General features: G+C 49.2%; 1 protein-coding gene across 1 annotated transcript; it reads left to right on the top strand.

Annotated features, from left to right (window-relative positions):
* The first annotated feature begins 9909 nt into the window (after window positions 1-9909).
* SLC35B4 (solute carrier family 35 member B4) lies at window positions 9910-27708 on the top strand. Its single transcript, XM_076346110.1, has 10 exons — window positions 9910-10039; window positions 14990-15103; window positions 16147-16249; window positions 18117-18166; window positions 19363-19444; window positions 20836-20896; window positions 21700-21809; window positions 22038-22113; window positions 23304-23379; window positions 24237-27708. Exons 1-10 carry the CDS (start codon window positions 9963-9965, stop codon window positions 24481-24483), a joined length of 996 nt encoding a protein of 331 aa, XP_076202225.1. The 5' UTR covers window positions 9910-9962; the 3' UTR covers window positions 24484-27708.
* Window positions 27709-27803: the final 95 nt, after the last annotated feature.

The following is a 27803-nucleotide window of genomic DNA, read 5'->3' on the forward strand; positions in this document are numbered from 1 at the left end:
AAGATAAAATATAGTTTCTGTCCACAGAGCTAAATTATCTTTATACCCCCATCCCCAAATAGGAGTCATATCTACACTGCCTGGTCCTTGGTCCATGCTCGCCCCAGGCTGGACCTGTGCATTATTTGGGAGTGTGATAGTTTGCTTGGGCTAAAGCCATGCCAGGGACTGTACTAATAGTGGAACAAATTTTCCACCCACTAACCCAGGAGCCCCAATCCTGTGGCATTACCATGCTTCTGGCATGTCATCGACCTCCATAACAGGAGTGAACGAAAGTCACAGGTGGAGCAATAAATACGGTGGACCTAGACACCGTGTCTGTTCTCTGAACACACTCTGGGAGACAGTAAAAGCAAAGAAGTGGAAGAGAGAGCATTGCACAGGAAAAGATGGATGAGAACCAGACATGGGTACATTTCATGTGGGAAAAATAAATTTAGGATAGTAGAAGGTTTCTAGCCCTCTCAGAAGGGATCTTGGAGCAACTTCCTAAAACCTTGTTGAAGCCCATACGAAGTCATGTCAAGTTACTCAGGGAGTGCTGTGGTTTCAAAGGTCTTTGACCATGAGACTTCTTCCGAAATGACAGGTAGGTCCAATTTTCAAAATCCCACATGTCCTGCAGTGCACTGAAACTAAAGCTTGGTGCCATGAGGTCAGGAAAAACTCCAATTCCCATGATGTGGGAGCTAGAAGCAACACAGGTTGGAGAAACATTAATAATGGACACAACACCTAGATAAAAACACGTTAGTGATGGTTTTTCTGGCTTTCACTGAACGAAAAGTCAACTTGGGTCCAAAATTTACAACACACTGAATCAAAACCCCAATGCTGAACAAAGGAAGGTCTGGGAGGCAGACTGCGATGCTGCAGCTTGCAAAACTCTTTAATACCTAAAGATGTATTCCCTTTGAATTTCCTTGTCACCAAAGGCTTTTAAAGCAACAAGCTCTACCTGGAGTGAATGCATAGTTTAGATGTTTAATGATAACGATTCTCTGATGCCTTGAGGGTATAGTGAATTAGTGCAATAGTTCTTCATCTCAAGGCACGAGGGGGGCCAAACCCAGTCTTAAATCATAGAAAATATGAAAAGGTTTGCAAGGAGAGAGTGTTGGCACGGCTTAGCAGGGAGGACAAGCTGAGCTCACCAGAGTGTCACTTTCCAGGGGCAAGGTGGATCAGGACTGAGCGTAGGGAGGGAAGCCATTTAAATAGTTAAATGTTAGACTTCAAAGGAGAAGAAAACATGCCCAGGTTTTGATACAGATAACTCTGATTCACTTTCTGGACAAAAGTAAAAACAGTAAAAAAAATAAAAATCTCTCTTTTCCTCCTCTTTGTGTGCGTTTAGGTTATTTTAATTGAAAGAACATTTCTACGAGAACCCATCAATCACCTCTGGAAAATCATGCTCACTCGCCTAAAGCATGGAGAGACATATCCAATGCGGGAAGACTCTCAAAAGGGAAAAGCGCTTCAGGTTGAAGTTCTTCCAGCTCATTTAAAGAGATGTCAAGTTTAATGATGTTAAGGAATGAGGAGGAGGAAGGGGGAGAGGGCTAAAAAAAAAAAGAAGGTATTTCCAATTTTCCCCCCATCTCCCCCCAAAATATGCCTGGAGTTTTTAGCCTTTACCATTTTTGACAAGTAGCAACACACATAGGCAGTTCTAGCACCAGTACTGCTTGATCAAGGAGTTCTGCTTTGGAAAACACCCAAATAAAACTTGGCAGAGAAAAATAAGAGGAAACAAAAAGGGGGGAGTTTAAAAAGTGACAAAGAGGAGAAAGAAGGCCAGATCCTCAGCAGAGCAGTTTCTTGCATCTCTTTGTCACGGGAGCCCTGCTGCTTTACACTAGTAAGGGACAGGCTCTGAGCATGTCAGAGAAACATTTGTAGGCGAGAAAACCAGCTCATGTACCTCACAGAAAATGAAATGTTTGAGACAGCAGGAATGCCTCCTGCTCCATCCAGAGAAACAGTGATCATTTCTGAAATGCCAAGCTGAGAATGTGCAAGGTGCTAAAATGCATTTAGCAAATAACTGAAATTGCTGAGAAAATATCTACCGAGGAGGGAGTGGGAGGAATATTTGGGGGACCTGGAAGTTTTTGATGGAACACGTAATCCCAAGAATGTGACAATTTAAGGAGAGGAGAGAGACTTACCCCTTCTAACACACCTAAAAATACATCAGTGATTTATTTTAGTTATTTTTAAAGTGACGTGATATCATAAAAGAAATGGAAATTTAAAGCTGACTACCACAAAAGGCTTCCCAACAGAGAAGCAAAAGACTCCTCTCTGGCCAAAGCTGTAGAAGTCCAGGCATTGGGGTCATGTCAAACAAAGCTGGTGAAAGTGGAGTAGCACTTCTTGAATTTCTATTGCTGCACATTCCCAAAACAAAGGTGAAGGAGTTGAGATGGAAAGTTTTGGAGAGCTGCACAGCAACAAGGCGGCTGCTGGCAGAGCAGACTGTTTTAGGACGTGAGTTGTCTCTCCCAACAGTACTCGTTGACATCTGGGTTAGATGAGTTTAGGTTTCAGGCATACAAAAAGGACCTATTCCTTACCATTGCCCTCCCCCAGATATACACCCACCGTGGAGATACATTATATTGGAGAGGAGAAATCGAACTCGCAGGATCTGTTCCCTTCCTTTGCCCTGACTGAGGTGACCTAGTCTCTGCCTTTGTCTGCAGCTTAACTGTCCCCACTATAAAATGAGATTAATAATAATAATCTGTTGAGGAAAAGCGCTGTCAAGGCCTGAGGACTCTGAATGAGGAGTTCATGTTGGAAAAGCTAGGGCAGGTGAGAAGTCCCCATCTTCAGCTGCGCGTTTTCACCACCGCAGTCTGAATGCTCCTAGTGCATATCAGCGGGGATCCAGCTAAACCTCGCCTACGGTAGGTTAAGCTACAAAGGTCTGCACTTTGGGAGGTGCTCAGATGAACAGTAATGGTGTCTTGGCCACGGGATGACAATATTTGCTCACGGGTGCTGAAGAGGTGAGGGCGATAATTCCCCTAACAGTAAAAGCCTAACTCTCAGTACTTCAAGTCCCACAACTGGTTGCTAAAATCCAGTGTGCTCTTTCCTCTTTTGCCCACAAACTATTTCACAGAACAGGCTTGTGATGAAAAACGGTGGAAATAAACCCAAGAGTTCACCCTCTGCATATCCCTTCCCAACTTGTCAGAACTGTCATTGGTTCAAAATCTCTTCTTTACCTTGCAGGGAATTCAGTTACAGGGAACAATTGCTTGGAAGAGAAAACAAGTCCAGTCTTGTCTGCATAGCCAAATACCACAGGAGTTCTTCATCTTTTAGTAGGAGAAGCAGCAGGATTGGATTCAGACATGAGCAGGGTCACAAATGGAAAGGAGAGGAGCCAGATGAGGTATCTCACCTCAGAACGAGCCTTGCAGGGTCTTCAGGGAAATCATTTATAGGTGTCTGAGTGTCTTTTTTAAATGCTTATTGAGTTATTCAACCCCTCTACAACCAAAGCCTTAAACCTGGCACGTGCCTCCCACACTGTGGATCTTCAACATGCTCAAAACCTTATAAACCATCAGGAACCATCTTCTTATGTCTCTCAAGAAAACTGCAGAGAGAGAAAACAGTAAAGTCCAGGCCACGTCAGATGCCAGTTAAAAGGCAGTGAGTCCATCACCATCGCCCAACGCTCAACAGAAGACTTTACCAGTTTTCCCATTCTTTGGGAATGCCCTGAACACAGAAACACAAGTCCATGTGGACTGGAGAGTCCAACTTGCCCGTTCTGAATCCCTTCTCTGCAATGTCCACCATGAGAAATATCGTTAGCGTTGTCATAATGACGTTGTTATTGGAGATGACACATCACACTCTATTTCAGAAGAGACATCATTACTGGTTGGGAGAGAAGAGGTTTGAATGAACAGTGAAATATATAGATAGACCAAAGATACTGTTAAACAAAGGAAGGTCAAGGTGGAGCTCAGATGTATTAAAACTTGTTAATGTCTCCACTTGCAGTAACTCTGTCTAATAAATGGCTTCTCTTTACCTGTGGCATCTCCATCTGACCACAAACTCAAAGATGAAGTAGTCTAAGGTGAAGCCAAAGGTGAAATCTAAGGTAAAATAATGAATTATTTGTAAGCTGTAGTTTATCTAGCTAGGAATCAGGCATTTCGTTAGCTTGCTCTGTTTGCATCTTTCAAAATCTGCCAGGACTGCAGAATTCACCGTCTCAGAGATGCTTAAATTAAACATGCTACCTTGGCAGATCTACTTCAGAGATAGTCACACAATACCTGTGTGACAGCTCCGCCACCACTGATATCCTGCGGTTTGAATAGGCATTTGCAGCACTAAAAGTACAAGCAGTTTCGGGCTGAGCCAAAGGTCAATAACTGCTCTGTGACAGATTCACATCCAGACCAGGCACGGCAGAAGCCCTACAGCCTCTGCACATCAGTGTTTATGTTAGAATTACCTGCCTTTTCCTGGCATGCGTCACATACGTATTGATTAAGAAAACAGGCAAGAATTGGTTTGATTGATTTGCTTCCCATGCATTAAGAACACGATTGGTTTACTTCTCAGAAAAAGCCATGCTTTAGAAAACAAGAGAGCAAGAAAGCCTTTCCGGAAAAGCTCAACTTTGAGAAACAAGATTTTGCCCGTGTCAAAATGTCAAAGTCCCTGGTGTTTTGTCAGATTTTCCACACCTAACAGGCTCAAAAAATGCTTTTCTGGAAATGAAACGAGAGAACTTTTCATGCAAGAGCTTACAGCTCTGTCTGGTTTCCCCCATCATTGTATTTGTTCCCAAAGCAAAGACCAAAAATCTACGATCCTGTGGGGAATCAAAGCCTGACTGTCTGCATGTTGGGGCTGGGAAAAGTGGCAAACTACTACACAAATCTGGCTTCCTAAATTCCCTGTTCTTGTTTTCTCGCTGGCACGTGGAAGACCGCTCACAATGCGGTTCTCGGGCAGAGCTGAAGGAAAGATTTCTGATGCCTTCAGTAAGTCAACACAAAGCCTTCACCCAGCATACTAAGAGTCCACAGTTTTGCTTTGATCTACATTTCAGAAGTCAGGAACTCAAAATACTGCCAGGGCTTATTCAAACCTTGAAGTGCTACAGATTTGTACTAGAGAAGACACCAGCACCCCCCAGCCTGCTTTTTGGGCAGAAACAGACTCCCCAGTGTTTCCATGATGTGAAAACATGTTTTGTTTTATTTCAGCCATCTCTGAAGAAAGTAAAAATAACACTGGAAGAAGGAAGACGATGTTTGTAGGTAGAAGTAATATCTTTTATTAGAGCACCTGCTGTTGTTGGAAAAAACAGATAAGCCCTGGGCAGTAAAGAAAAGCTTTTCTCCTATAGCTGAAAGCTTATTTAATTTTCCAGCTATATTATTTCAACTTACAAACCTCATCTTGTCCATGTCCTTAGACCATTCTGACTGCAAGAACATGGCCTCAAGAGCATTGCTGTCCATTCACAGTACGCAAGACAATTTGGCTGCATTGCCAAAGCGTTAGTATTCACCCCCAGTAGAGAGACAGGGCTCTTGCTCATCGGATGCTTACACTGACATCACTGGGTGTCCGCCTTTCGATACAGTGAAGGCGAACTGACTTTTAAATTACTTTTGAAACGGTATTTTTTTTAAATATTAATATATTTTTTTCTATTTTCTGACATTATTTTGTCATTCATTTCGGTATCATAGAATTGATGTGAGCTGAATTTTGAATGGATTTAATTTTTATTTTAATGGGAGTGAATTACACTGTTAGGTCCTAGATCTGTGATCAGGATCACTTGTGAAGAATACACCAACCTGCGAACAAGGAGCTCGGCACGTTGGTCCAGCATGACAGCTGGGATGAACCAATCTCACTGCACGCAAAGGAGAAAAGGCAAGTCCAGCAACTACATCTCTAGCCTCATACTGAGGTGACCTGGAAGTTTTTGCAGTGACATGAACCCCCATCCCCTAAGAATTAGACCATGAACCCAACAGACTGAGAACTTTCCTCAGCCAGACAATTCGTCCCAGAACCTACCTCGTAGTTATAACATTAAAAAGGATGTTAAGTCTCACTAGCCGAGACAAGACTGCCCTCCCAGAGGTGCCAGGCTACAATGAACAGCTCAAAATGCTTTATGAGCTGACATTTTGGTTTTACTGTTACAGTGGAGCAGTTCAAAAGAAGCAATTTGTTCTGTGGCTTAATGCATTTAGGAACCAAGGTGCGGCACATTTATTGTGGCAGAAAAACAACTTCAGCCCCCACCCTCTTTGAAGCACAAAGAAAGCAAATGAAAGGCAAAGAAGTGAGCACCCAAGGTAGCAAAAGCTTATTAGTGAAGGGAACAGAAAAAATCGATCATTCTGACCTGTGCAGCAGCCGAGGATGTGGAAGCAGGAAACCCTGGAGACGTTACGAAGTGCCAGCAAGCCTGAGCAATTGTCTTTGTTTGTTGCTAATGAGCCATGGTGATTTTTAATAATATATAAACCATTTAAAAGGACTTGATGGGAAGACCAAGGAAGTCAGTTGAAGTGTTTCTACCTAGAGCGAGGTCAGAAAACACTGAAATGTTTTGTGAAATAAGGGAACAATGAACTGCTTCCAACTACAGAGCAAGAGCTCAGCAAAACTGCTGGGGTTTCCAGGGGGTATCCCAGATGTTTGGACCCCCAAAGCATTATTTTCTGGTTGACCATCCTCCTAGAGGGTACATCCCAAGCTGAAACGCCTGGAAACATCACAAGGGAGGCCCCAGATCCCTTGGGTCTGTGATGCTTTTATCAAGAAACTGCGGGGTTTCTATCTGCAGGCAAAGCCCACAAGGTACCCAAGGATTCCTGGGTGTCATTGCTACAGTTTCCAGGTTTTCAGCCATAGCTCATGTAGAATCATAGAATAGTTTGGGTTGGAAGGGATCTCTAAAGGTCATCTAGTCCAACCCCCCTGCCGTGGGCAGGGACATCTTCAACTAGAGCAGGTTGCTCAGAGCCCCGTCCAGCCTGACCTGGAATGTTTCCAGGGATGGGGCATCCACCACCTCTCTGGGCAACCTGTCCCAGTGCTTCACCACCCTCAGTGTAAAACATTTCTTCCTTAGATCTAGTCTGAATCTACCCCCCTTTAGTTTAAAGCCGTTCCCCCTTGTCCTGTCGCAACAGGCCCTGCTAAAAAGGTTGCCGCCATCTTTTTTACAAGCCCCCTTTAAGTACTGACAGGCTGCAATAAGGTCTCCCCGAAGCCTTCTCTTCTCCAGGCTGAACAACCCCAACTCTCTCAGCCTTTCCTCATAGCAGAGGTGTTCCATCCCCCTGATCATTTTCGTGGCCCTCCTCTGGACCCGCTCCAACAGGTCCGTGTCTTTCTTATGCTGAGGACCCCAGAGCTGGACGCAGTGCTCCAGGTGGGGTCTCCCCAGAGCAGAGCAGAGGGGCAGAATCCCCTCCCTCGACCTGCTGGCCACGCTTCTTGTGATGCAGCCCAGGATACAATTGGCCTTCTGGGCTGCGAGCGCACATTGCTGGCTCACGTCCAGCTTTTCACCCACCAGTACCCCCAAGTCCTTCTCGGCAGGGCTGCTCTCAATCTCTTCATCCCCCAGCCTGGATTGATACCGAGGGTTGCCCCGACCCAGGCACAGGACCTTGCACTTGGCCTTGTTAAACCTCATGAGGTTCACATGGGCCCACTTCTCCAGCTTGTCCAGGTCCCTCTGGATGGCATCCCATCCCTCTGGCCTGTCAACTGCATCACTCAGCTTGGTGTTGTCTGCAAACTTGCTGAGGGTGCACTCGATCCCACTGTCTATGTCATTGATGAAGATATTAAACAGTACCGGTCCCAATACAGACCCCTGCGGGACACCACTCATCACCAATCTCCATCTGGACACTGAGCCGTTGACCACTACCCTCTGGATGCGACCATCTGACCAATTCCTCACCCACCGGACAGTCCACCCATCAAATCCATCCCTCGCCAGTTTAGAGAGAAGGATGTTGTGGGGGACCGTGTCAGAGGCCTTACAGAGGTCCAGACAGACGACGTCTGTAGCCCTTCCCGTGTCCACTGATGTAGTCACTCCATCATAGAAGGCCACTAGGTTGGTCAGGCAGGACTTGCCCTTGGCGAAGCCATGCTGGCTGTGTCGAATCACCTCCCTGTCCTCCATGTGCCTTAGCATAGCTTCCAGGAGGATCTGTTCCATGATCTTCCCAGCCCTGAGGACACATGCTCCAACCACCCTGGGTTTCCAGCCCCCAGGTAAGGAGCCTGAAACCCTGGGATCTCCAGCTTGGAGTCAAAGAGTCTAGAAACTCTCACAGCGAGCAAAAGAAATGGGCAATCCTGGCAGTTTTGCCTCTGTCATTAGCTCCTTTTAGCAGCAGAGAAGCTGCCAAGGCTGTCACATTCCCTGAAGAGCTGGAAATCATAAAAAGAAGTGCTTAATTTTTGGACTGACCATAGCTCTTTGCAATGTGTTCATGGGATTTCACACTTGTTGTATTTAAAGGAAAAAAAAAAAAAAAGATTTGGGTCTGATTCAGATCAAAACTGTTAAAAAGAGAGTGAAACATCTCCAGCATGAGAATCCCACTTTTTGATCAACATGGCTTCTATTGATCACAGAGGGCTTTGACAGACGCTTAGCAGGGCTCTCCGCACAACTTTAGAAAAGAAGACGCTTCACCCCTGACTGATACGCAGCTACATTAACAGCAGAAAACATGAATTGCTCCAACTGCAAGAAGGCAAAAACACACTCTAGGACACAGGGATAAGGTGTAACAGGGCAACAACACAATCCAATAGGGACAAAATAAAACTGAAGGTGCCATAGGCGCTGTATTAAGCCTTACGGAAGGTCCACGCCAGACTGGAAAGTCCACATCTTGGGGCTTGGTTGTGCTGTTTTAATTCATGTTTTTACCGTGACTGATGTGACACTGTCTTCATCCTGACATGAGAAGCCAAAGTACCCAGTCATGCAGGCAAATTAATAAATACATCATTGCAGTCGGAGTAGGTGCAGCAACTCTGGGTGGTTTGTCCACACACCAATAACCCTCTCGCCCAAACCCCCCGTCTCCAGCACCGCAGTGCCCTTCTGTCCCACCTTGATGTGTGCAGGGTTGTGGCCAGAAATACCACCTCATCCATCGCTCTGAATAGGTTATTTTTTCCTCCAGCTCCCCCTGTGAAGCCATGGGCGGCTGCTGGTGCTGTCGGACCCACACCGTCCCCAAGCCACCCCAACACCACCATTTGTGCACCTTTTCCTCCCTTCTCCCCTTCCCGGACCCTCCTTGTAGCCCTCAACTCCTTCCAAGCACACAGTTGCTTTTAAGACCCAGTTTTGCTGCCTCACTATCCAGCGTTTCTGACACCAGTCATGGTGACATTGACACGGGCCGCAGTGGGGCTTGCCTGTGGCCCCAAGAGCATGGGAGGGCCTCCCAGGATGCTCCCCCACAGGCCTCAGGCAAGCTCGGTTTCACATCGAAGCGATAATTTCGTTATCTAAACCCAAAACGGCAATTAGAGGCTGTTCCTCGGCAGGGAAGCAGCGTTTGTGCCGCCCCCCCCCCTTTCTCCTCACGCCACCTCAGCGCCGGGCCCCGCGCAGCCATTACCGCCCGCCCCTACGGCGGAACTACAACCCCCATCATGCCCCGCGGGGTGGCACAGCCTGAGCGAGGAGGCGGGGAGTTGTCGCGGGGGTCGCCGGGAGTTGTAGTCCCGCCAGTAGAGCCGCGGCTGTGTCGGTGAACAGGCGGCGGGTGGCGAACGAACTACCGGCGCCCGGGAGGAAACGGGGGCGGCGGGGCCGGGGCCGGGAGTGGGGCCGCAGCCCGGGAGCGGGATGCGGTGGCGGCCCGGGACGCCGCCTCGCTGCTTGGGGCGTCGCCATGCACCCGGCCGTGGCGGTGGGGCTGGTGTTCGGTGGATGCTGCAGCAACGTAGTGTTCCTGGAGCTGCTGGCCAGGTGCGGGGCTGGGGAGAGGCTTTGGGGGCAGAAGGAGGGGTTAGGGACAGGGGTTAGGGACAGGGGTTAGGGGCAGGAATGGGATCGGGGGTCGGGTGAGGGTCCCCGGGGCTGAGGGCCGCAGTGTGTCCCTCACCGGCTTCAGGACTTGTGAGGGGAGGAAGCGGCAGTGGTGCCTGGGGCGGGGGTGGGGGGGTGTTAAGGGGATTTGGGGGGGGGGGGGCTGCCGGGGGGCACCCGGGGCTGGCACCCAGCCTGGGGCTGGCCCTGAGGGGGTTTGCGGTCCCGGCGGGGTGGCCGGCCCCCTCACAGCTTGGGGGGGCAACCCCAGGCCCCGGGGCTCCTCATCAGGGTGCCAAGAGGAGCCAGGGTGTGGATCGCCGGGTCCTGGCCTTGTTGTGTCACCTTCTGATGGGTTTTGTGGGTTTTTCTAGGGGGTGTCCCCATCGTCTTGGGCCCAGTCTGGTCCTATCATGGGCCGCTTCGGTATCCTGCCCAGGCACCAGGGATCTCCCGTCTCTCCTGACACATGGGCCACTGCATCAGTCTGGCCCTAAAGCATTCCCCCTACCCCTGCTCTCTGAGCCCAGCACCTCAGTAACAGCTGAAATCCCAAGGAGAAGACGTGTAGGAGCTGGCTAGGGGTCCCCGGGGACGGCAGGCAGGGCCAAGGGAACATCGCCCATCTGGAAGTGTGATCTTCGGCAGCATCACATGGCTGCAAAGCCAACGTGATGAGGGCGAGGAGTCCTTTGTGGCAGTCGGAGCAAAGGCAAATTGCCAGATTGCAAAGAGAGGAGGGCTGACATTTGGGGTACATCCGAGCGCTGCATCACCTTCCTCACCCTGATGGAGGAAGGCCGGCATGGCTTGGAAAAGGTGGTGGTCTGTTGGATTTGTTTTCAGGGCTGGTCAGCGAGCTGTGAAGGCAAAAGTGCTAGGCCTGACTGGAAAAAAGTAATCATTGAACTGGTTCTGTGTCTGCAACCCTAGTAAGTCAGTGTGGAGCTGCATCCCCTGACCATTCAGTACTATGTTCACTTCAGTCACGCCCAGGCTTTCGAAACTAGTAGTTAAAACCTGCCCTTACTTCCTCCCTGCCCATCATCATCCCAGATTGTTAAGAGAAAAAGGGAGTGCAAAAGAGAGCCTGACTCTGTAAGCCAGCAGTGGGGATATTTGCGTCGAAGTGGGAAGCCGGGACGCAGGTACCTTAACACAAGGTTGCACAATCACTCGGCAATCGCTGGATAAATCAAGAAGCAGTTCCTGGAGGAAGAGGCCTTGCGTGGCGAGCTCTCTTTCCTCTCGGGGATTGCTCTAACCTCTGCCTTCCCTGCCTGGCTTGTGCTGCAACATCAGTGAGGGCGGAGGAGTGGGCCCCTTCGAGGTGAAGAAAGCTTTGGGTCTGGCTTCTTGCATTTGTTTGCAAGATGCTTGCAAGACATGCTAGGCCTGTGTGTCCTCCAGCCAGACCTTAAAACAAAAGCGAGCCATTTGGCCCTACTTAAAGGCTGCATTGGGTGTCTAAACCCCAGAAGGGATTTTGAGCAGCAAATCCTAAAAGTTCAACTGCAGATATCTAAGAAAAGCTGCCTTTTACACACAAACTTCTCTTAAGCATTGCCTCTCATCCACTTTAGAAATTCCCCTGTTCCTGACAGCTCGGTTCCTGTGCCCCTCTCTTGACCTGTTCACCTTTGGTCCCTAAATTGGGGTAACACTAGTTATTTCTTTGGGTCTTGGTGTTGTCTAGAGGGAAAGAAGTCCCTTTTGAAGATGAATCTTCCCATAACAAGCAAAGTCTTGGAGCAGGGTCACAGGAAAAGGCAACAGCCAGACTGACAGTCTAGTGGGGAATAACAAAGGTGATTGGAAGAAATTTGCTCAGGATTTATGAGGAAAAAGTAAAGGAATGAGAACTGTTTAGTCTAGAGATGCCTGAGGACAGACAAAGGACTTTAAATGTGTGGAGAATGGCTGCAGAGAAGAGGAGATAAATTTTTCTGCTGTGCTCTGGAGGCAGAACAAAAAATAAGGGGCTTAAAGGGATGTAAAGCAGGCCAAAACCCCAGATTTGCTCCCTCTCAGTGTAGCGAAGTGGGTTCGTAAGAGAGCGAGCAGGGAAACTCCTCATTGGAGGTTTTCAAGAGCAAGTTAAACAAGCCCCTGTCTGAGTAACAGGAGGAGGCCTGGACAGGGGCAAGAAACGCCATCCAGTTCATCCCATTTTCCCTGTCTGGAGCAAGCCAACCTGTTCTGCTAGTGTCCTTTACTAGTTGTCCCGGGAGGCTGCCTTTGAGCCATGATGCCAAAGCTCTGTGTGGCATGTACGTACAGGCCTGGTTAGAAAGCCCGTGATCTGCTCTTCGCCTCTGAAGCTGTGTCCTTGTGAGGTGCCTTCTCCGTAAAAACGGTTGAGGCTCCGCGTGGTAGATCTCAACAGGGTTTCTTTCCTTTATGGTGCAAATGGGGAGGGGTGTTCTTCTGCAGGGGCTGTTGAAGGAATTCTCTATGAAATGTGGAGTCTTCTTAAGTGATGGACAGAAATCTTCCTCGGAGAAGTGATTTGGTTGTGTTGAACTCTGAATGAGGATACTCTGCATCAGCGTGCCCCAAACTGATGTCAAGAAATTGGGCTAGTCTGTTTGTGCTCCGCTGACATGACCGAAAGCCCCACTCCGGCTGTTTCATCCCAGTATCTGCTAGGGCTGCTAGACACTGACAGCCCAGGCAATTCCGTCCTAGGAGGCAGGGTGACAATCGCATCATAGTGTTTCTACATTGCTTCTGGAGGACTCTCTATCAGTCGGCTACAGCTAAAGCAGATCTTTGGTTGATATATCCAGACTTCTTGTCACTTCTTTTAGGTCTATCAGTGTGTTAGGATTGTGAGTCAAAGACATGGGCAGATACAGCCTGAGGGTTTTTTTGTTTGTTTGCCTTTTTATTATCAGTCAACAAATAACCCCGTGTCAACACTTTACTGATAATATGAGGTCATATGTACAGCAAGTGACTGAATGCAAGGATCTGTGAATTGGGAGGAAGCAAAGTCTAGTGCATGAAAACATGGTATATTCCAAGTTTACACTTGCTTTCTGTTCTCCTATAGAGATAAGGTTTACAATCCTGGAGCCTGGCCTCTGTCTTCAGTTCCGTATCTCTTCTCTTCCCCCAAGTAACTTTTGAACCTTTTAACCTCATTGCACAGCAGGGATTGAAGTCTCATGGACAATTAAGCTCTGAAAAATGTGAAAATCGGCAGGTGGGTAAGAGGGGAGGGGCTCAGGCTAGCGCCTGCCCCGTGGAAAATGCAGAGAGAAGATGGCCTTTCCGCGTGCTGTTTGGTGGCAGCCACGTGCCAGCTCTGCATTAACCAGAGCACTGCTGCTTTTCCTGAGGAGTCTGGGGGGTGACGGGGAGATTTTGAAGGAGACCAGACCTTCAGCTCAGCTATCCAGGAGACAGCTTGGTTATTCCTGTCCTCCAGTCATCTCTCAGCTTGCATTCTGCAAAACTGTGTCTAGACCCAGCCTCTAACTACTTGTGACGGCATGTTGCGTGAGCAAGCTGCATGTTTGTGCAGCAGGGTGAGGATCAGGACTCAGAGGCGTGCAGCTTCTCCATCAAGTCCTTGGCTTTGGTTTCTGTCTTGCACCAGAGAAAGGGGAAGTACTTGCTCAAATTCCTCTGTCTCCCGCTGCAAATAACAGCGAGCTTTCTGATTATCTGACATGTCACAGCCTCCTCTGAGCCCACAGCTGACTGTGTGCCTCCCAGGCAATCCTCTCTTGCTCCCTGTAAGCTTCTTAGGAAGGAGGCAGAGTCTGCAGCAGGCATGTCTGCTAGGAATGGGTGAGCAACACGCAGGGAGTGTTTGTTTAATGTCAGGCTGTTATGGACTGTCTTGTCCTTGTGTGTAATTCCTCTTCCCTCAGAATAAACACACAAGGTTGATTATCTCAAAGGTGGTGTCGTTTCCGCTGCAGAGGTAGTGATAACTGCAGTGCTTGGGTCTCTCTGGGAGGACAAAGATGCTCAGCTAGGAGGGTCTCTTTCAAGGTCAGACACTGTTTTGTGGCTTTCAATACCTTGTGGAGTTTGAAAACTTCAGTGCAAAGCATGTGTCACATTAGCAAGCTCCTCGGCTTGCCTGACTATCATGTGGCATTTAATGTCACAACCTTTTTGGGCTTCCATGATGAGCTGTTGTACGTTCCTTCTTGAACCTACAACCAACCTTTTGGTGTCCAGCAAATGCAGGAGGGCAGAGAGCTAAAGCTTGCTGGGTAAATTGAAAGCAGATCCGAGCTTATGTTCACATATTCTGGGGATGAGGTACAAGCAGAACCATGGACATTACGCCTTACTCTGCAGACATGGACCTGACCTCGGCCCTTCCGTCATGCAGTGGAAATAAGGGCTATCGGAAATCCTGCTGCCTTCCTCCTGGGTGGACTCATCGTTTCACCTGGCCTCTAACAAACACAGCAGCTTGTAGGTAGGGAGAGAGCCCTATCAAAACCACTTCCCCATGAGAAAGAGGGAGATCCAGCTTCAGTAGGGTTATGTCGGTGCTTGACGTTGCTCAATCAGATCCTGGCGGGATGTTATACAGACCTGTGAAATGCGACCAATTTCCTCTTTTACTTCCTGACCCAATTCACCATGTGCCCCATGATGGGGGCGGCTGCTCGCTTCCTCTTTGGAAATCTTTGAGGAAGGGATTGCTGCACATGTATCTACAAGTGTAGGTGAATAAATACGTGCAGGGAAGTGTTTAACAAAGGCAACGTGAGAACCTGGACGGATAAAGTGGTAAAGCCCCTCCAGGTTGATGCTCACTCTGGGATTATGAGCTGTTAGCCTCTTTTTATTGGAGCCCAATGCAGTGTTTGTTCTCCATGGCATTGCTCTTATGCTTGTCTTTCTTCTCCATGCCTGCAGGCAGTTTCCAGGATGTGGGAACATAGTGACATTCTCCCAGTTCCTATTTATTGCGGTAGAAGGCTTTATCTTCGAAGCCAACTTTGGGAGGAAGAGGCCGGCCATACCAATAAGGTACAGTTGATCTGAACACTTTTGCTAAGCACAAATTGACTGTCTATCTATTATCTCAAGAAGTGTTTAATAAAATGGCTTATCCGTTTATCCTGAGTCCCATCCATTCTGCAGCATTTGCGAAGCCTCATTGAGAACCTGTCATGCCTGATAAAATATGAACTCCGTGTTTATCGAGAATTCTTAATAGGAGATTGCCATCAGATACTTTCCTGTCCAAGAAACAGGGCAGTATTTTGCACAGTTAAGAGTTTGCTGTGTTTGAAGAGCTTACTGTCTCTCTGGGGCTTGGTGCAATGGGCGTGGGAGGGAGAGGTTTACTGGAAAGCCAGCCAAATTCACTTTTGCATTTCTCCATCAGGGCTGATCTTGTCCTGGCAACAGCCTGGCATGTTCATGCTCTCCTCCCTGGCACTCAGTGGCTGAAGTGAAGTGAGGACATTTTGTGGAGCTCCTTAGCAGACTGCCTAGCCCGTGGCAAAACAGAGTGCTGTGCTGAGTGCTCGGGACAGAGATCCTCATGACGGAAAGCTGAGGGCAAGTTTAGTGTCATTCATGGCTACGTCACAGCGAGGAACTTCAATTTGTGGAGGCTCTCTAGCTTAGGTGTAGAACCATGGAGGTGTTCAGCCTGGATTTGAATAGTTTCTCTTTCCACTGAGGGTAGCAATGCCTGCTGGCAGAAATTGAATCCCCTCAAATCAAGCCTTGTCTTATACCACTGTCCTTAGGAAAGAGGGGTCTGGAGGAAGTCCATGCTAGAAGATCCCAGCTGGGGTATCCTCAGTTCCTCTTTGCTTCTGAGATTAGCACTAGCTGAGCCAGTGCAGGTCAGCTTGCTTCCTGTTCTAAGGACTTCCCTGCTACATCCAAAGTGGAGTGATCTCCTTGTTAGTCCTTGTCACAGACCCAAGAGCTAGGTGGGCTCCTGCTCAGCTCCAGACCTGTCCTTGCAACCCGTAATCTGCTCCCAAGGTGTCTCCCAGCATCCCAGGGAGGTACATGCACCGCTATCAGCTGGTTTTCTTGTGTTTGTGTTTCAGGTATTATTTCATCATGGTGGCCATGTTCTTCACTGTCAGTGTGGTGAATAATTATGCCCTGAACTTAAATATCGCCATGCCACTGCACATGATCTTCAGATCAGTGAGTACTGTCACACCATCCTTTTCCTCCTCATGTGACATCTCTTCCCATCATCTCTGCGGGTCCAGAAGAGGGCCATGAAAATGATCAGGGGGATGGAACACCTCTCCTATGAAGAAAGGCTGAGAGAGTTGGGGTTGTTCAGCCTAGAGAAGAGAAGGCTTTGGGGAGACCTTATTGCAGCCTGTCAGTACTTAAAGGGGGCTTATAAAACAGATGGGGGCAGACTTCTGAGCAGGGCCTGTTGTGACAGGACAAGGGGGAATGGCTTTAAACTAAAGGGGGGCAGATTTAGACTAGAGATAAGGAAGAAATTTTTTACACTGAGGGTGGTGAAGCCCTGGCCCAGGTTGCCCAGAGAGGTGGTGGATGCCCCATCCCTGGAAACATTCCAGGTCAGGTTGGACGGGGCTCTGAGCAACCTGATTTAGTTGCGGATGTCCCTGCCCACGGCAGGGGGGTTGGACTAGATGACCTTTAGAGGTCCCTTCCAACCCAAACTATTCTATGATTCTATGATCTCTGCAAGCACTGTCCCTGGTGCATGTGTTCTGCCACCCTCTCTTTCCCTGAGGGCTCCAAAACCCTGTGCAAATACTAAACTCCAGCTAACTTGTGGGGCGAGCAACCTTGCTCTGAAGGCTCAGCTCCAGTTCTCGCTTTCAGAGTGTTAATCATTAAATTTCAACTTAATGGACAGACGAGGAAACTGAGGCTCAAACAGGCTTCATATTTCCAAAGGTGATGGGGAAGTAACAATGACAAAACTAAGCTCAGACTCTGGCTGTCAGCCCTGGATGGACTGAATTGCTGGCCAAAGGGACCCAGCTTTCCCTTCCACCGCACAGCTACACCAAGTGGTTCATGTCCTAGTGTAGGTGTCTTGGTTAAACACCCCAGGTCAGAGAGCATGGATTTGGCCTAGTTCCACCCTCACTGTTACTGCATAGGTCTTTGCTTTGGAAAATGCTATTAAAATTCATCTTCACTTAAGTGTAGATGAGTGTCGGGCTAAAACATCTGTTAAAACCAAATAAAATGGAGTCCCAGCTGTTGGGAATAACAAAATCTGCTGGGCAGATCTGCTGGGCGGGGGCTGTTCTCCCACAACACATCATGGGGTTGAGATACCTGAAGTCAGGAGAGGTTAAAAAGAAGAAAACCAGACAACACTCTAGGAGACCTGTCCTGCGTTAACCATGAGGGATGGTTCTTGTATTGCAGCCCTGCAGTCAATCTATGGAGCCGTACTCCTGTTCCCAATTGAAAACACAGTGATTTGGCCATGTTCTGGTCTGTAGCACACACTGAGTGTCACGAGTGGGCCAAAAAAGGGGGAGGCTCACTGGCCAGAAGATCCTAGTAACCTGTTTGTCCCAGCATCCTTGTTCCCAAGCCACCCAGCTCAACTTCTCCCCTCCTCCTAGCTGAAGTGAGACTCATGGAATCATAGAATCATTTAGGTTGGAAAAGACCTTTAGGATCATTGACTCCAACCGCAAACCTAACACTGCCAAGTCCACCACTGAACCATGTCCCTAAGCACCACATCTGCACGTCTTTTAAATACCTCCAGGGATGGGGACTCAACCGCTCCCCTGGGCAGCCTGTTCCAATGCTTGACAACCCTTTCGGTGAAGAATTTTTTCCTAATATCCAATCTAAACCTCCCCTGGCACAACTTGAGGCCATTTCCTCTCGTCCCCACCCTGTCAGTCTCCCTGATCCTGTTCTGGCATTTCTGTTGGTGTTTTGGCATTATTTGTATTGAGTTTGCAGTGTTTCTCTGGGCTGGGCATCCCAGTCCGGGGAATTTTGTCATGCTGACTTTCTATTTTGTTTTTCTCCTCTCTCTCTTCTTTCCCAGGGCTCTCTCATAGCAAGCATGGCTCTAGGTATCATCATTTTGAAGAAAAGGTAAATCACAAGCCTCTTTCTTATATCATGAGGGAATGCTCTGCCATTGACTTACTCCTGACTGGTGTTTTGTGCCCTTCCCTTTCCCGTTAAATACTCTTGTTTTACTGATGGGGAAACAGGGCCACACAGGTGAGCCTGGACTAGAGGCTGGAATAGTTCCCTCTTCTGCATTTCCACCACCCCTCACTCCTTCCTTTAAGGCAAGCATGGACTGAAAAGAAAGATTTTACACGACTGCAGCCTTCTATGTTAGCTCTTTTCTTTCCTCTTACTTCTGTGAGGCCAGTACCGCTCCTGACGGACGGCTGTACTGGGTCTAGCTGGGATGGAGTTAACTTTCTTCATAGCAGCCCATATGGTGTTGTGTTTGGGATCTGTGGCTAAAGCAGTGTTGGTAGCACACTGATGTTTTGGCTATTGCTGAACAGTGCTTAACACAGGGTCAAGGCTCTCTGTTTTTCCCACTCTTCCCCCCAGCGAGTAGGCTGGGGGTGGACAAGAAGTTGAGAGGGGATACAGCTGGGACAACTGATCCAAAATGGCCAAAGGGATATTCTATGCCATATAATGTCGTGAGCTGCAATAGAAACCAGGGTAGAGGAAGAAGGGGGTTGGGGGGAGTTGGCTTCCAAGATGGCCATGCTTATGGGAGGTGGTGAGTGATTGCTTTTGCATTGGTTTTGTTGGTTTTTCCCCGCCCTCACCTATTAAACTCTTTAGCTCAACCCACGAGTTCTCTCATTCTTGCTCTTCTGGTTCTCCCCCCCATCCCACAAGGCTGGGGGAATGAGCGAGTGGCTGTGTAGGTGCTTGGCTGCTGGCTGGGGTCAACCCACCACAGTGGGCAAAGACATCAGGACAGGAGGGTCCTCCCAGCTGCTGGGGTCTGGCTGTGGGACCAATGTGGGCACTTCCCCTGCCACTCCATCACTATGCAGAGATCCTTGCTGGCTTTGATCTGGGAGGGATCCTTTGCCACGGGCAAGGAGATCTTGGTCCAAATGCTTCTTTTTTGTTGCAGCTGGAGTAAGTTGGCCTTCCCTCCCAGCAATGTCCAACGTTAAGTAACGGGTATGTGCCCATTACCCCAAGTTCACACCGGCGTAATGGAGCAAAATGCAATGCAAGGGAGCAGTAGATGAACAACATGAGGCTGGGCTGGATTACTGACTTCTGTCTTCTCCCCTGTGCAGATACAGCGTATCTAAATACACGTCCATAGCCCTGGTGTCCCTGGGGATCTTTACCTGCACTTTCATGTCTGCAAAGCAAGTGGTAAGGATTGGAAAGGGCCTGAGGTCATAGCTGTGAACCTATTGAGAGGAGGAGCTGCTGTCAGCACCTTCATCATTAATTCCCTTTGCCTGACTATTAATGGAGAGACAAGATGTCTCCTAGCTCTAGATCTGCTCCCTGGAAGGTCTTGTTCCTGGTCTCATGTTCCTGTGGTTTGGAGGGAAGGGACGCACACACATGCACGTGATTTAACTTAATTACAGATGCCTTTTATCCTGTGTTGTTCAGGTTGCTGTTTGCTGAGAATATACCATTATTTTTTTGCCACAGCTGGAAGCTGTTTTCTCTTGCCCTTACTGCAATGTGTTGCAGTTAGGAGCAGGTGAATCTTAAACAAAACTCAGCCATCTTAAATCTTTGCTCTTTTTATCCCAGAAGAGATAGTTGGCTTTCAGGCTAGATTTTTCTAGATCTGTTGTCATCCAGCATGACTTTCTGTCACCCTTGAAATAAAGTGTGTGTATTTGGAGAACAGGAGGGAGTGAAGAAAATCCATGTGTAACAACACTTTGGGCTTTTCCTGGGTCAGCACCCACAGCCTGATCTTGTCAACCGAAGACAGAAAAATGGCATAAAGCGGTGGTCAAGTGAAAATTGGTTGCACTTAATCCAGCTCTGAGAGATTGGAAAGAAACAGGGCTGTCAAACCTCCAAGTTCCCCATCATTTAATAGCTATTTATACTCTTAGGGTGTCTGAGGAAGGTCTGTGCTATGCAGCCTTGCTCTGTATTAATCCAAATTAACTCTCAGCAGGCATGGGGTTTTGATATAGCATGGACAGCTGTGGCAAAGGTGAGTAATCTAATCTGCCCTAAACCACAGTGAAAGAGAGTTGAACCAAGTCATGCTACCTAGAGTTTCAGCCTCGGCTAACAGCATCTGCAGGCCTGGTTTCCTCAATGTCTTGACCACAAGCCAGAGTCCTGGTTTCAGTATCTGACTGGGGCTTGGCCAGAGCCCTTCTTCTTTCCTGCACACCCACCTCTGAGATGGGGACAGAGGAGCCTGCCAATGGGCTGTCTGTGCGAGCTTTCTAAGTGGCACTGATTATTTTTGTGGTTGAAGAGTTTGGTCTCTGGCCAAGCCAGGGCATTTCTTTCAGAAAAGCTACTTTCTTGATCAGACTTTTACACTTTGGCTGGAATCTGGTGCATTCCCTGAAGCAGAGTGGAAAGCAAAGTACGCTGTAGTTGCTACCACCTCTGTTCAGCCAGGGAAGGAACTCTGGAGAATGTGAGACCTTGGACGGTCTTTGCTTTATGGGCTTGCTTGGAACACAACACAAACCGAGAGTGAGGTACAGGCAGGTCCGAATGAGCTGCAGGGACACGGTGGCTCATGGTGACTGTGTTGTGTCTCCCTCCACCAGGCATCTGACTCCAGCTTAAATGAAGAGGACGGACTCCGAGTTTTCTTGTGGTGGCTGCTAGGTATGTGAGTGCCACATCTCCAGCCGACCTTGCTGGGATGCTGGCAAGACTCGGCTCACTGATGTCCTTGGCCATGTGGGTTGCGCAAAGCAGACTCTGGTGGGAGTCCCCGCGCTGAGGTTAAGTTGTGCTGAGCATCTGGTAGATGTCGATTTGCAAAGAATGGGGTTTTGTGGCACTCATTAGCAGCTTTGTGCAAGGAGATACTCTTCATTTGGCCAACAAGTTAAGAACGGCACCTAAGGGGTTTCTGCAAGGTGATGGCTCAGTGACAGAATGAGACTGCAGTCATGCATGTTTGCAGATATCCTCCTGATTTCTCTCTGCAAAAGCAGCCCTACCTGATATAGCTGATGCCGTGAGCTGTGCTGCAGAGAGGGAGGGGGGCTGTAGCTGGTTCAAGTGTTCATTCAGCACAGTATTTCATGGAGGAGTCTCTGCAGTCTGGCACTTGAGTCTATTTTTATACCTCCAACCTAGATTTACTGGTGGCTTTTCAGGGAAACTGGGATTGATGTATTGGCAATAGTGACAAACAACTGTATCCCCGGTATCCCACCAACTCTGCTTGCCAGGGCTGAGTCTCTTTTTAAAGAGATGATCTTTTCAGAAGTCTCTTGGCGTCTCAGCTTTTGTAATAAGACACCTGTGTCCTCAAGACCATTATCAGTTTTCTGCCCATCTTATCAAGTCTGGATGCTTCGGCTTTTTTCACTGAAAGCCAAATCAAGGGAGCCGTCATGCTGTTTGACTTGAGCTATGCCATCCCTGAGCAGTGTTGCAAGGCTGTGCTTCTGTTCCAGGTATTGCTGCACTCACCTTCGCCCTCCTCATGTCTGCCAGGATGGGGATTTTCCAGGAGATGCTGTACAAGCAGTTTGGGAAGCACTCCAAAGAGGCCCTTTTTTACAATGTAAGCCACCATGTCTTTTCTGTTGCTTTTACTGGGCAGACAGAGCTGCTAAGAGAGTCCCTTCTCCTCCCGCCCTGTACTCGGCCCAAATCCAAAGGATCACACGCTGCAAGGCTGGAGCGGTGAAGAGTGTGCTCTCATCCAGACGTGTGAGGCTGGTTTCCCAGGATGAGAAGCAGGGTGGGTTCGCATAATCTGTTAACATCACGTCTTTACTTGTCTCTCCAGCACGCGTTACCACTCCCTGGCTTTGTCCTCCTTGCCCCAAACATCTACCACCACGCAGTCCTCTTCAGCCAGTCCGGTGAGTGTTGCGCAGACGGACCCTTGCCCTCGTACCTTTCTGTCCTCTGGAAAATGCTGTAGGAAGCTTTCGGTCCAGCAGTTGTGCATGTCAGACTCTTTGTCTCTGGATATTCAAGCCCTTTGAATTTTCAGGTTTGATAGAAAGCCAAAAGCCAAAAAAAAACCCCACAGTGTCTTGGGGACGTTGTCCAACCTCTTCCTCATGGTAGGCCAGATGCCAGCACGCTTGGACAAGTGGTGACTGCTGACTGCTGAGAGCCTGGCCATGGGCAGCTGACCGTTCAGCTGGTGCCACGTCAGCTTGCAAAGCTAAGCCATGAGTTACTGTTTGGATCACTGTGGTTAAAACCCAAGCTTTGCACTAATGCACACGCGTACACGTGTTGGGCCCAGCCAGATTGCTCATCCATCCACCCTGAGCTATACATCTGCTTAAGTTTAATAGTAAAATTCACCAGGCTTTTCAGTGCCAGCAAGCTTCCTATATTCCGATCCCAATTTTGTGAAACTGGAGGGATCTTTGCTGAGTAGGTTTGCTGGTTCTTTAATTCCCTCTGGGTACAGAGGATATTTGCATGCATAGAGCACTTTAATCTGTTCATTAATATCGTTGCAAAGTACTTCTAGCATGCTACACCCTCTCCAGGAAAGCATGAGATAGGTGACTCCTGGGGAAAGGAATGCGGTCGTTCAAAAACGGGAGTAACAGGACCAAATCCTCAACCACAGGTGTAAACACGGACCCGTTGGCTTTCGTTTTGCCGGTGCTATGCAGGCTTTCCCGTGCTCGTGCTGTCGGCCTCTCAGAGCCACACGGTCAGTTCATCCAGCTGTTACAGTAGGGCAGCCCTGACACAAGAAAGCAAGACAGAGCTTTTCTTTTAATGTCTTTTTTCCTTAGCCTACCTCTTCCTCCGTCTTCCTTTCTTCCCTATGGGAAGTCCAAGCATAAATATCTGCAAACTCTCTTGTATTTGTCCTTTATCACAGTAAGAACAAGATAACTCTGCATTTGGAACAAAATCAAAATGCGCCCACACCTCAGTCTGCCTAATGCAGCAACAACCTCCTGAAGCTGCAGCATGTCCCGGATCACGGTCAATCCTGGACAGGAGGGAGACACCTCTCCTTGCATCTTCTTTAAGCAGTAGCAGGGCAGTGACCTCGCTCCATCCTTTCTCCCCGCAGAGCTGTTCCAGGTCCCAGTGATCGGGCTGACCCTGCCAATCATGTGGTTCTACCTCCTCATGAACGTCATCACTCAGTATCCTTTCAAAGCTCGGCTTGAGACACGCCACGGAGATGGCAGTGGGGTGGGAGAGGAGGAACGGGGTGGGGTTGCCGAGTCCTTCGAGTCTTCCCTGCATTTGGGAGCTGATGTTTGTGTAACTTGGAAAATATAGAGTGGAATTTAACCCAGGGCTTACGTTTTTTCCAGGGTGGCTGAAATCTGCCACCGCCTCCCCGGGGACAGGCCGACTGGTACAAACTCACGGCAGTTTTGCTAGCCAGCTCTAGGAAGAAGGGACAGATCAGGAGCTATTTGTAATACATCAGCGTGTAGAGTCTTCCAGGCAGAGAGGAGAGGTCTGCAAGTCTGATGAAGCTGAGATGCCCTCGAGAAAGGGACCCTTCAGTCCAAGGCCCTCTTACCGTTTTCCTCTCACTGTTGAGAGAGCACTGTGCCCTGTTGCTGCTCACGCTCCTCCATGAAACCCCCTTGTTTAATCTGCCTTTCCCACGCCCCCTCAGGGAGGAAAGGAGACTTCTGCTGCGTATCAACGGAGAAGTCTGATTTTTAGCTTCCCGTGGCTCTGTGGCAGGGACTGTAAACCCTGCGCGCCATTAACCTTTTGCCAACACGTCAGCCCCAGCTGCTCTAGTGGGGTAGTTTTGCTGTCCCAGAGCAGGGTCGGGGGGAGTCTGGGATATTTGGGGTGTCCCTGGGGTTTGTAGTGAAGCTGTTTGTAGCTGTAGAAATGCCGATCTGAGGAGAAGGGAATTTTATTCCCTCAATAACCAGACTGGGGCTATCCATTGCCCGGTCCTTTTCATTCCCGAAGGCCTGCCCAGGTGTCCTCCCTCTTCAGCCCCGCTGTCCCCTTACCTCCGCCCACCCAGATACGTCTGCATCCGAGGCGTCTTCATCCTCACCACGGAGTGCACCTCCCTCACCGTCACGCTGGTGGTGACGCTGCGCAAGTTCGTCAGCCTCATCTTCTCCATCCTCTACTTCCGCAACCCCTTCACGGCCTGGCACTGGCTGGGCACCACCTTCGTCTTCGTGGGGACTCTCATGTACACGGAGGTGTGGAACAGCCTCAGGCCCTTCCTGGCCCACTGGAGGAAGAGGCCGAAGGAGGAGTAACAGCCGGGGACTCTCTGCGGGGACCTTTTTATTGTTTTATAGAGCAGAGCAGCAGGGAATCCCCCAGAGGGGGGTTGTTTTTATGACACGGGGGAGGTGTTGGCTGTCCCAGGCTCCTGGGAACCGTGGAGCCTCCGCTGGGAACCTACCTGAAATGGATCATGGAGAGACGATACGGTTATTTTTGCAAGGTTGCATTTTTTTTATGCAACCCCTTTCGCTTCCAACCTCTCCCCCTGTTTTTTTCGTTTGAATAACCCTTTTTAAGTAATGTAAAAGCTGACCCACTTCTCTGTTAGGAGCCCAACCTTGTTGTGGTGCTGTTGTCCACTCCTCCCGGCTTTGATGAGCTGGACCCTGAGCCTGTTTGGTGCTGTCCTTTAATGTCCAGGTGGTCGTAGCGGATGGCTGAGCCCCGGGGAACTGCTGTTTGTGCAGCAGGTTGTTAGTTAACACTGGAAATGCCAGGCCTGGCTGTTAACCTGAGTCCCTGTTGCCTGATCCTACCATCTGTGCTGGGAGGGTGTCGGATACACCTGTAGCTATAGAGCCCTCCAGTCTGCCCAGTAGATCCTCCACTGGGGAATGGCCCAGGGGGCTGATTCCCAAGCCACCGAGCCCCCGTCACTAGTAGCAGGGCCTAGTTGGGAGCCTGAGGAGACCAACAAGGGGTGATGATAAGGGGACAGAAAGTGTCACCGTGTCACCTTTGCAGCCTTCTCAGGGAGATGGTGAAGTGCTGTTGAGGCTTTGCTGAGTCCTCAGATGTTGCCCTGATGATACTTCACCAGCCAGAGGGTATCAGGGGTTCCTCCTGCTTTGGTTAGGTCCTCAGTGCAGGTCACTTCTCAGTCGCTTCCTACTTTTTCCCTCATTACAAGCGCGTTCGGTGGGCTTCGTTACCAGCAGTCAGCTGCAACGAACTGTGCTGAGCCCCCAGCACGCCTGTGGTCCCCCCAGATCCAGCCCAACCTCAGGGTTCAAATGACGCCAAGAAACTTAAGAAGGGCCAGTACAGCTGAGCTTGTTTCTGCTGCTGGGGGCCGGGGGGGGCTGGTTTTACTGTCCCTTCACCCAGTTCTCCTCTTCCCTTCTCCCACCCCTCAGCCAGCAGCTTCGCTCGTGGCATTTCTGTGCATCATAGCAGCATCCACCTGGCGCAGGACCGGTGTCCCTTAGTGTCACCTCTCCGCTGGGGCAGGGGTGGGCTGCAAGAGCTTTGGGTGTGTCCCCGTGCATGCAGGCGATGCGTGTCTCCCAGCAAGGTGAGGACCAGCAGCCACAGCTCTTCTAGGAGCTGCTCAGTGTTGGGGAGAGCAAGGGTTAGCGCGCAGCCTTGTCTTGGTCTTGGAGCAGCGGGGAGCACTTTGTGCTGTCTCAGTTTTCCTGGAGCACCTTGTCCTCATCGTCGTGATACTGTCCCTGCTCAACTGTGATAATTAAGGTATCCAGCAATGTCAACCTGATTCGCATCGAGCTTGGCCGAGTAAGGACTATACTCCGTTATTCCTCCACCCCACGTCCCGATGGCTTCCAGCCTTGGCGTTTACAACCCTTCCAGCGTTAAACCTGTGCCTGTGGTGGGTTAACCCCAGCTGGCAGCGAAGCACCGCATGGCTGCTCGCTCGCTGTCCCTCACGGTGGGACCGGGCGGGGGTGGATAGGAAGGGCAAAAGCAAGAAAAGTGGTGAGTAGAGATAAAGATGGTGTAACAGCAAAGGAAAGAGGAAGGGAAAAAAAAAAAACCCCAAGTGATGGAAAGGCGACCACTCACCATCTCCCACCGTTAGACCTGTGCCCAGCCAGTCCCCGAGCAATGGCCACCTTTCCAAGACCTCCTCCCCTCTGTTTTTTTATTGCTGATTTTTGTCTGTATCAGCTGTCTTGGATATGCCCCTTCCCAGCTTCTTGCCCATCCCTGGCCTAATCGTTGGTGAGGGGCAGAGTGGGGAAAAAAGGGAAAGCCTTGATGCTGTGCAAGCGCTGAAACACCGGTGTGTTGTCAACACTGTTTTAGCCACAAATGCAAAGCCCAGGACCGTACGGGCCGCTATGGAAGAAGTTAACTCCATCCCAACCAGAGCCGGTACGATGCTGACGGGACCTGCAGCTCGCTCCTTCCTGAGATGCTGCAGGGTTTTCTCTTCTGGTTTTGATTTTTCCTGAGCCTGAAAAAACCTCTTGTATTTTGAGGGTCAGACATGGGACGTTTCCAAGGATTTTGTAGATGAGGAGACTGTTTCCCAACAGCTGCCCCAGCACCTAGCACAGGTCAGCTCTCACTTCCAGCTCTTTGCACAGGCTCCAGGAAGGACCCAGAGGGAGGCAAAACCTTTATCCCTCATCTTGACCTTCAGAGCTATTTACACGGAGCTTCAGCTGAGACAGGGAGGGAGGGGAAGGCGACACGAGTTCAGCGCGAAAGCATCGGGGACACCGGGCAACTTGGTGGGGTTCATCAAAGCTTAAAACACACCGGTGTGACACCAGGCTGAAGGCAGAAGCCGCGTTCGCGGTAGGGCAGCAGGAGCTGTAACTCCTCTTAGACGGCCGTGGTGGTGGTTGCTGTAGGCTGGGCTGGGGATTTAGCAAAGCAACAGCTGAGCAGGCGCCGGAGTGAGTGTAACATACTGTACATAGCCTACTCGCTAGGTCGCTCTTTGTAGCAAGGAAACTGCATGTTGTCTCCAATTTCTGTGTGATGCTGGTAGGTTTGGGGCTGTTTGGGTTTCTCTTTTTTTTAACCATGCGCTGTACTTGGTCTTCACTCGAACCAGGTGTCAACGATGGGTTATTATTTGTTGTTGTCAGGGATATTTTTTTTAACTTTACAGCGTGATCTGTGTGTTTCTGAGTATTTATGATTGTTACAGCGTCGCAGAAGTGGCAGCGATTCCCTTCCTGCTGTAGGAGAGCGGGTGAGCTTGCCCGGTTGTGAGATGGAGGAAAGGTCCACGCAGAAGGCCCCCGTTAGCCAAAACTAGGATTTGAATCCAGGGCTCCCCCCCAAAATGGGGCTACTGATTTGTTTGGTTTTAATGTTTGCTGTAGAGATAATAATAGCACATATTTTTTAGCAGAGGCTGGAAAAGTGGGTGAGCCAAAATACTTTTTGATCAGTGTTCTGGGTTTGCAGAGTTTTTGGGTCGGCTGGTTGGGTTTAGGGCAGTATTTTTGTTGTTGTTTTTTTTAAAACCAAAATAAATACGTATCCTCTTCAAAGTATGTTGGTCGTCTTGTTTCTCCTTTCACGCTTTGCTGCTGGTGGTTGGAAAATTAACGGGGCTCTGAAATCAACACACAATTTCTCCTGCCTATAA

Source organism: Aptenodytes patagonicus, chromosome 1 (genome assembly GCF_965638725.1).
Source record: "Aptenodytes patagonicus chromosome 1, bAptPat1.pri.cur, whole genome shotgun sequence".
NCBI lineage: Eukaryota > Metazoa > Chordata > Aves > Sphenisciformes > Spheniscidae > Aptenodytes > Aptenodytes patagonicus.

What these genes read in the sequence shown, in the direction of transcription:
- SLC35B4 (XM_076346110.1), top strand. Translation starts at nt 9,963, where the DNA reads ATGCACCCGGCCGTGGCGGTGGGGCTGGTGTTCGGTGGATGCTGCAGC. An exon ending in TCATGTCTGCAAAGCAAGTG is followed by an intron (nt 19,445 to 20,835) that starts GTAAGGATTGGA and finishes TCCCTCCACCAG; the next exon opens with GCATCTGACTCCAGCTTAAA. An exon ending in TTTCTTGTGGTGGCTGCTAG is followed by an intron (nt 20,897 to 21,699) that starts GTATGTGAGTGC and finishes CTTCTGTTCCAG; the next exon opens with GTATTGCTGCACTCACCTTC.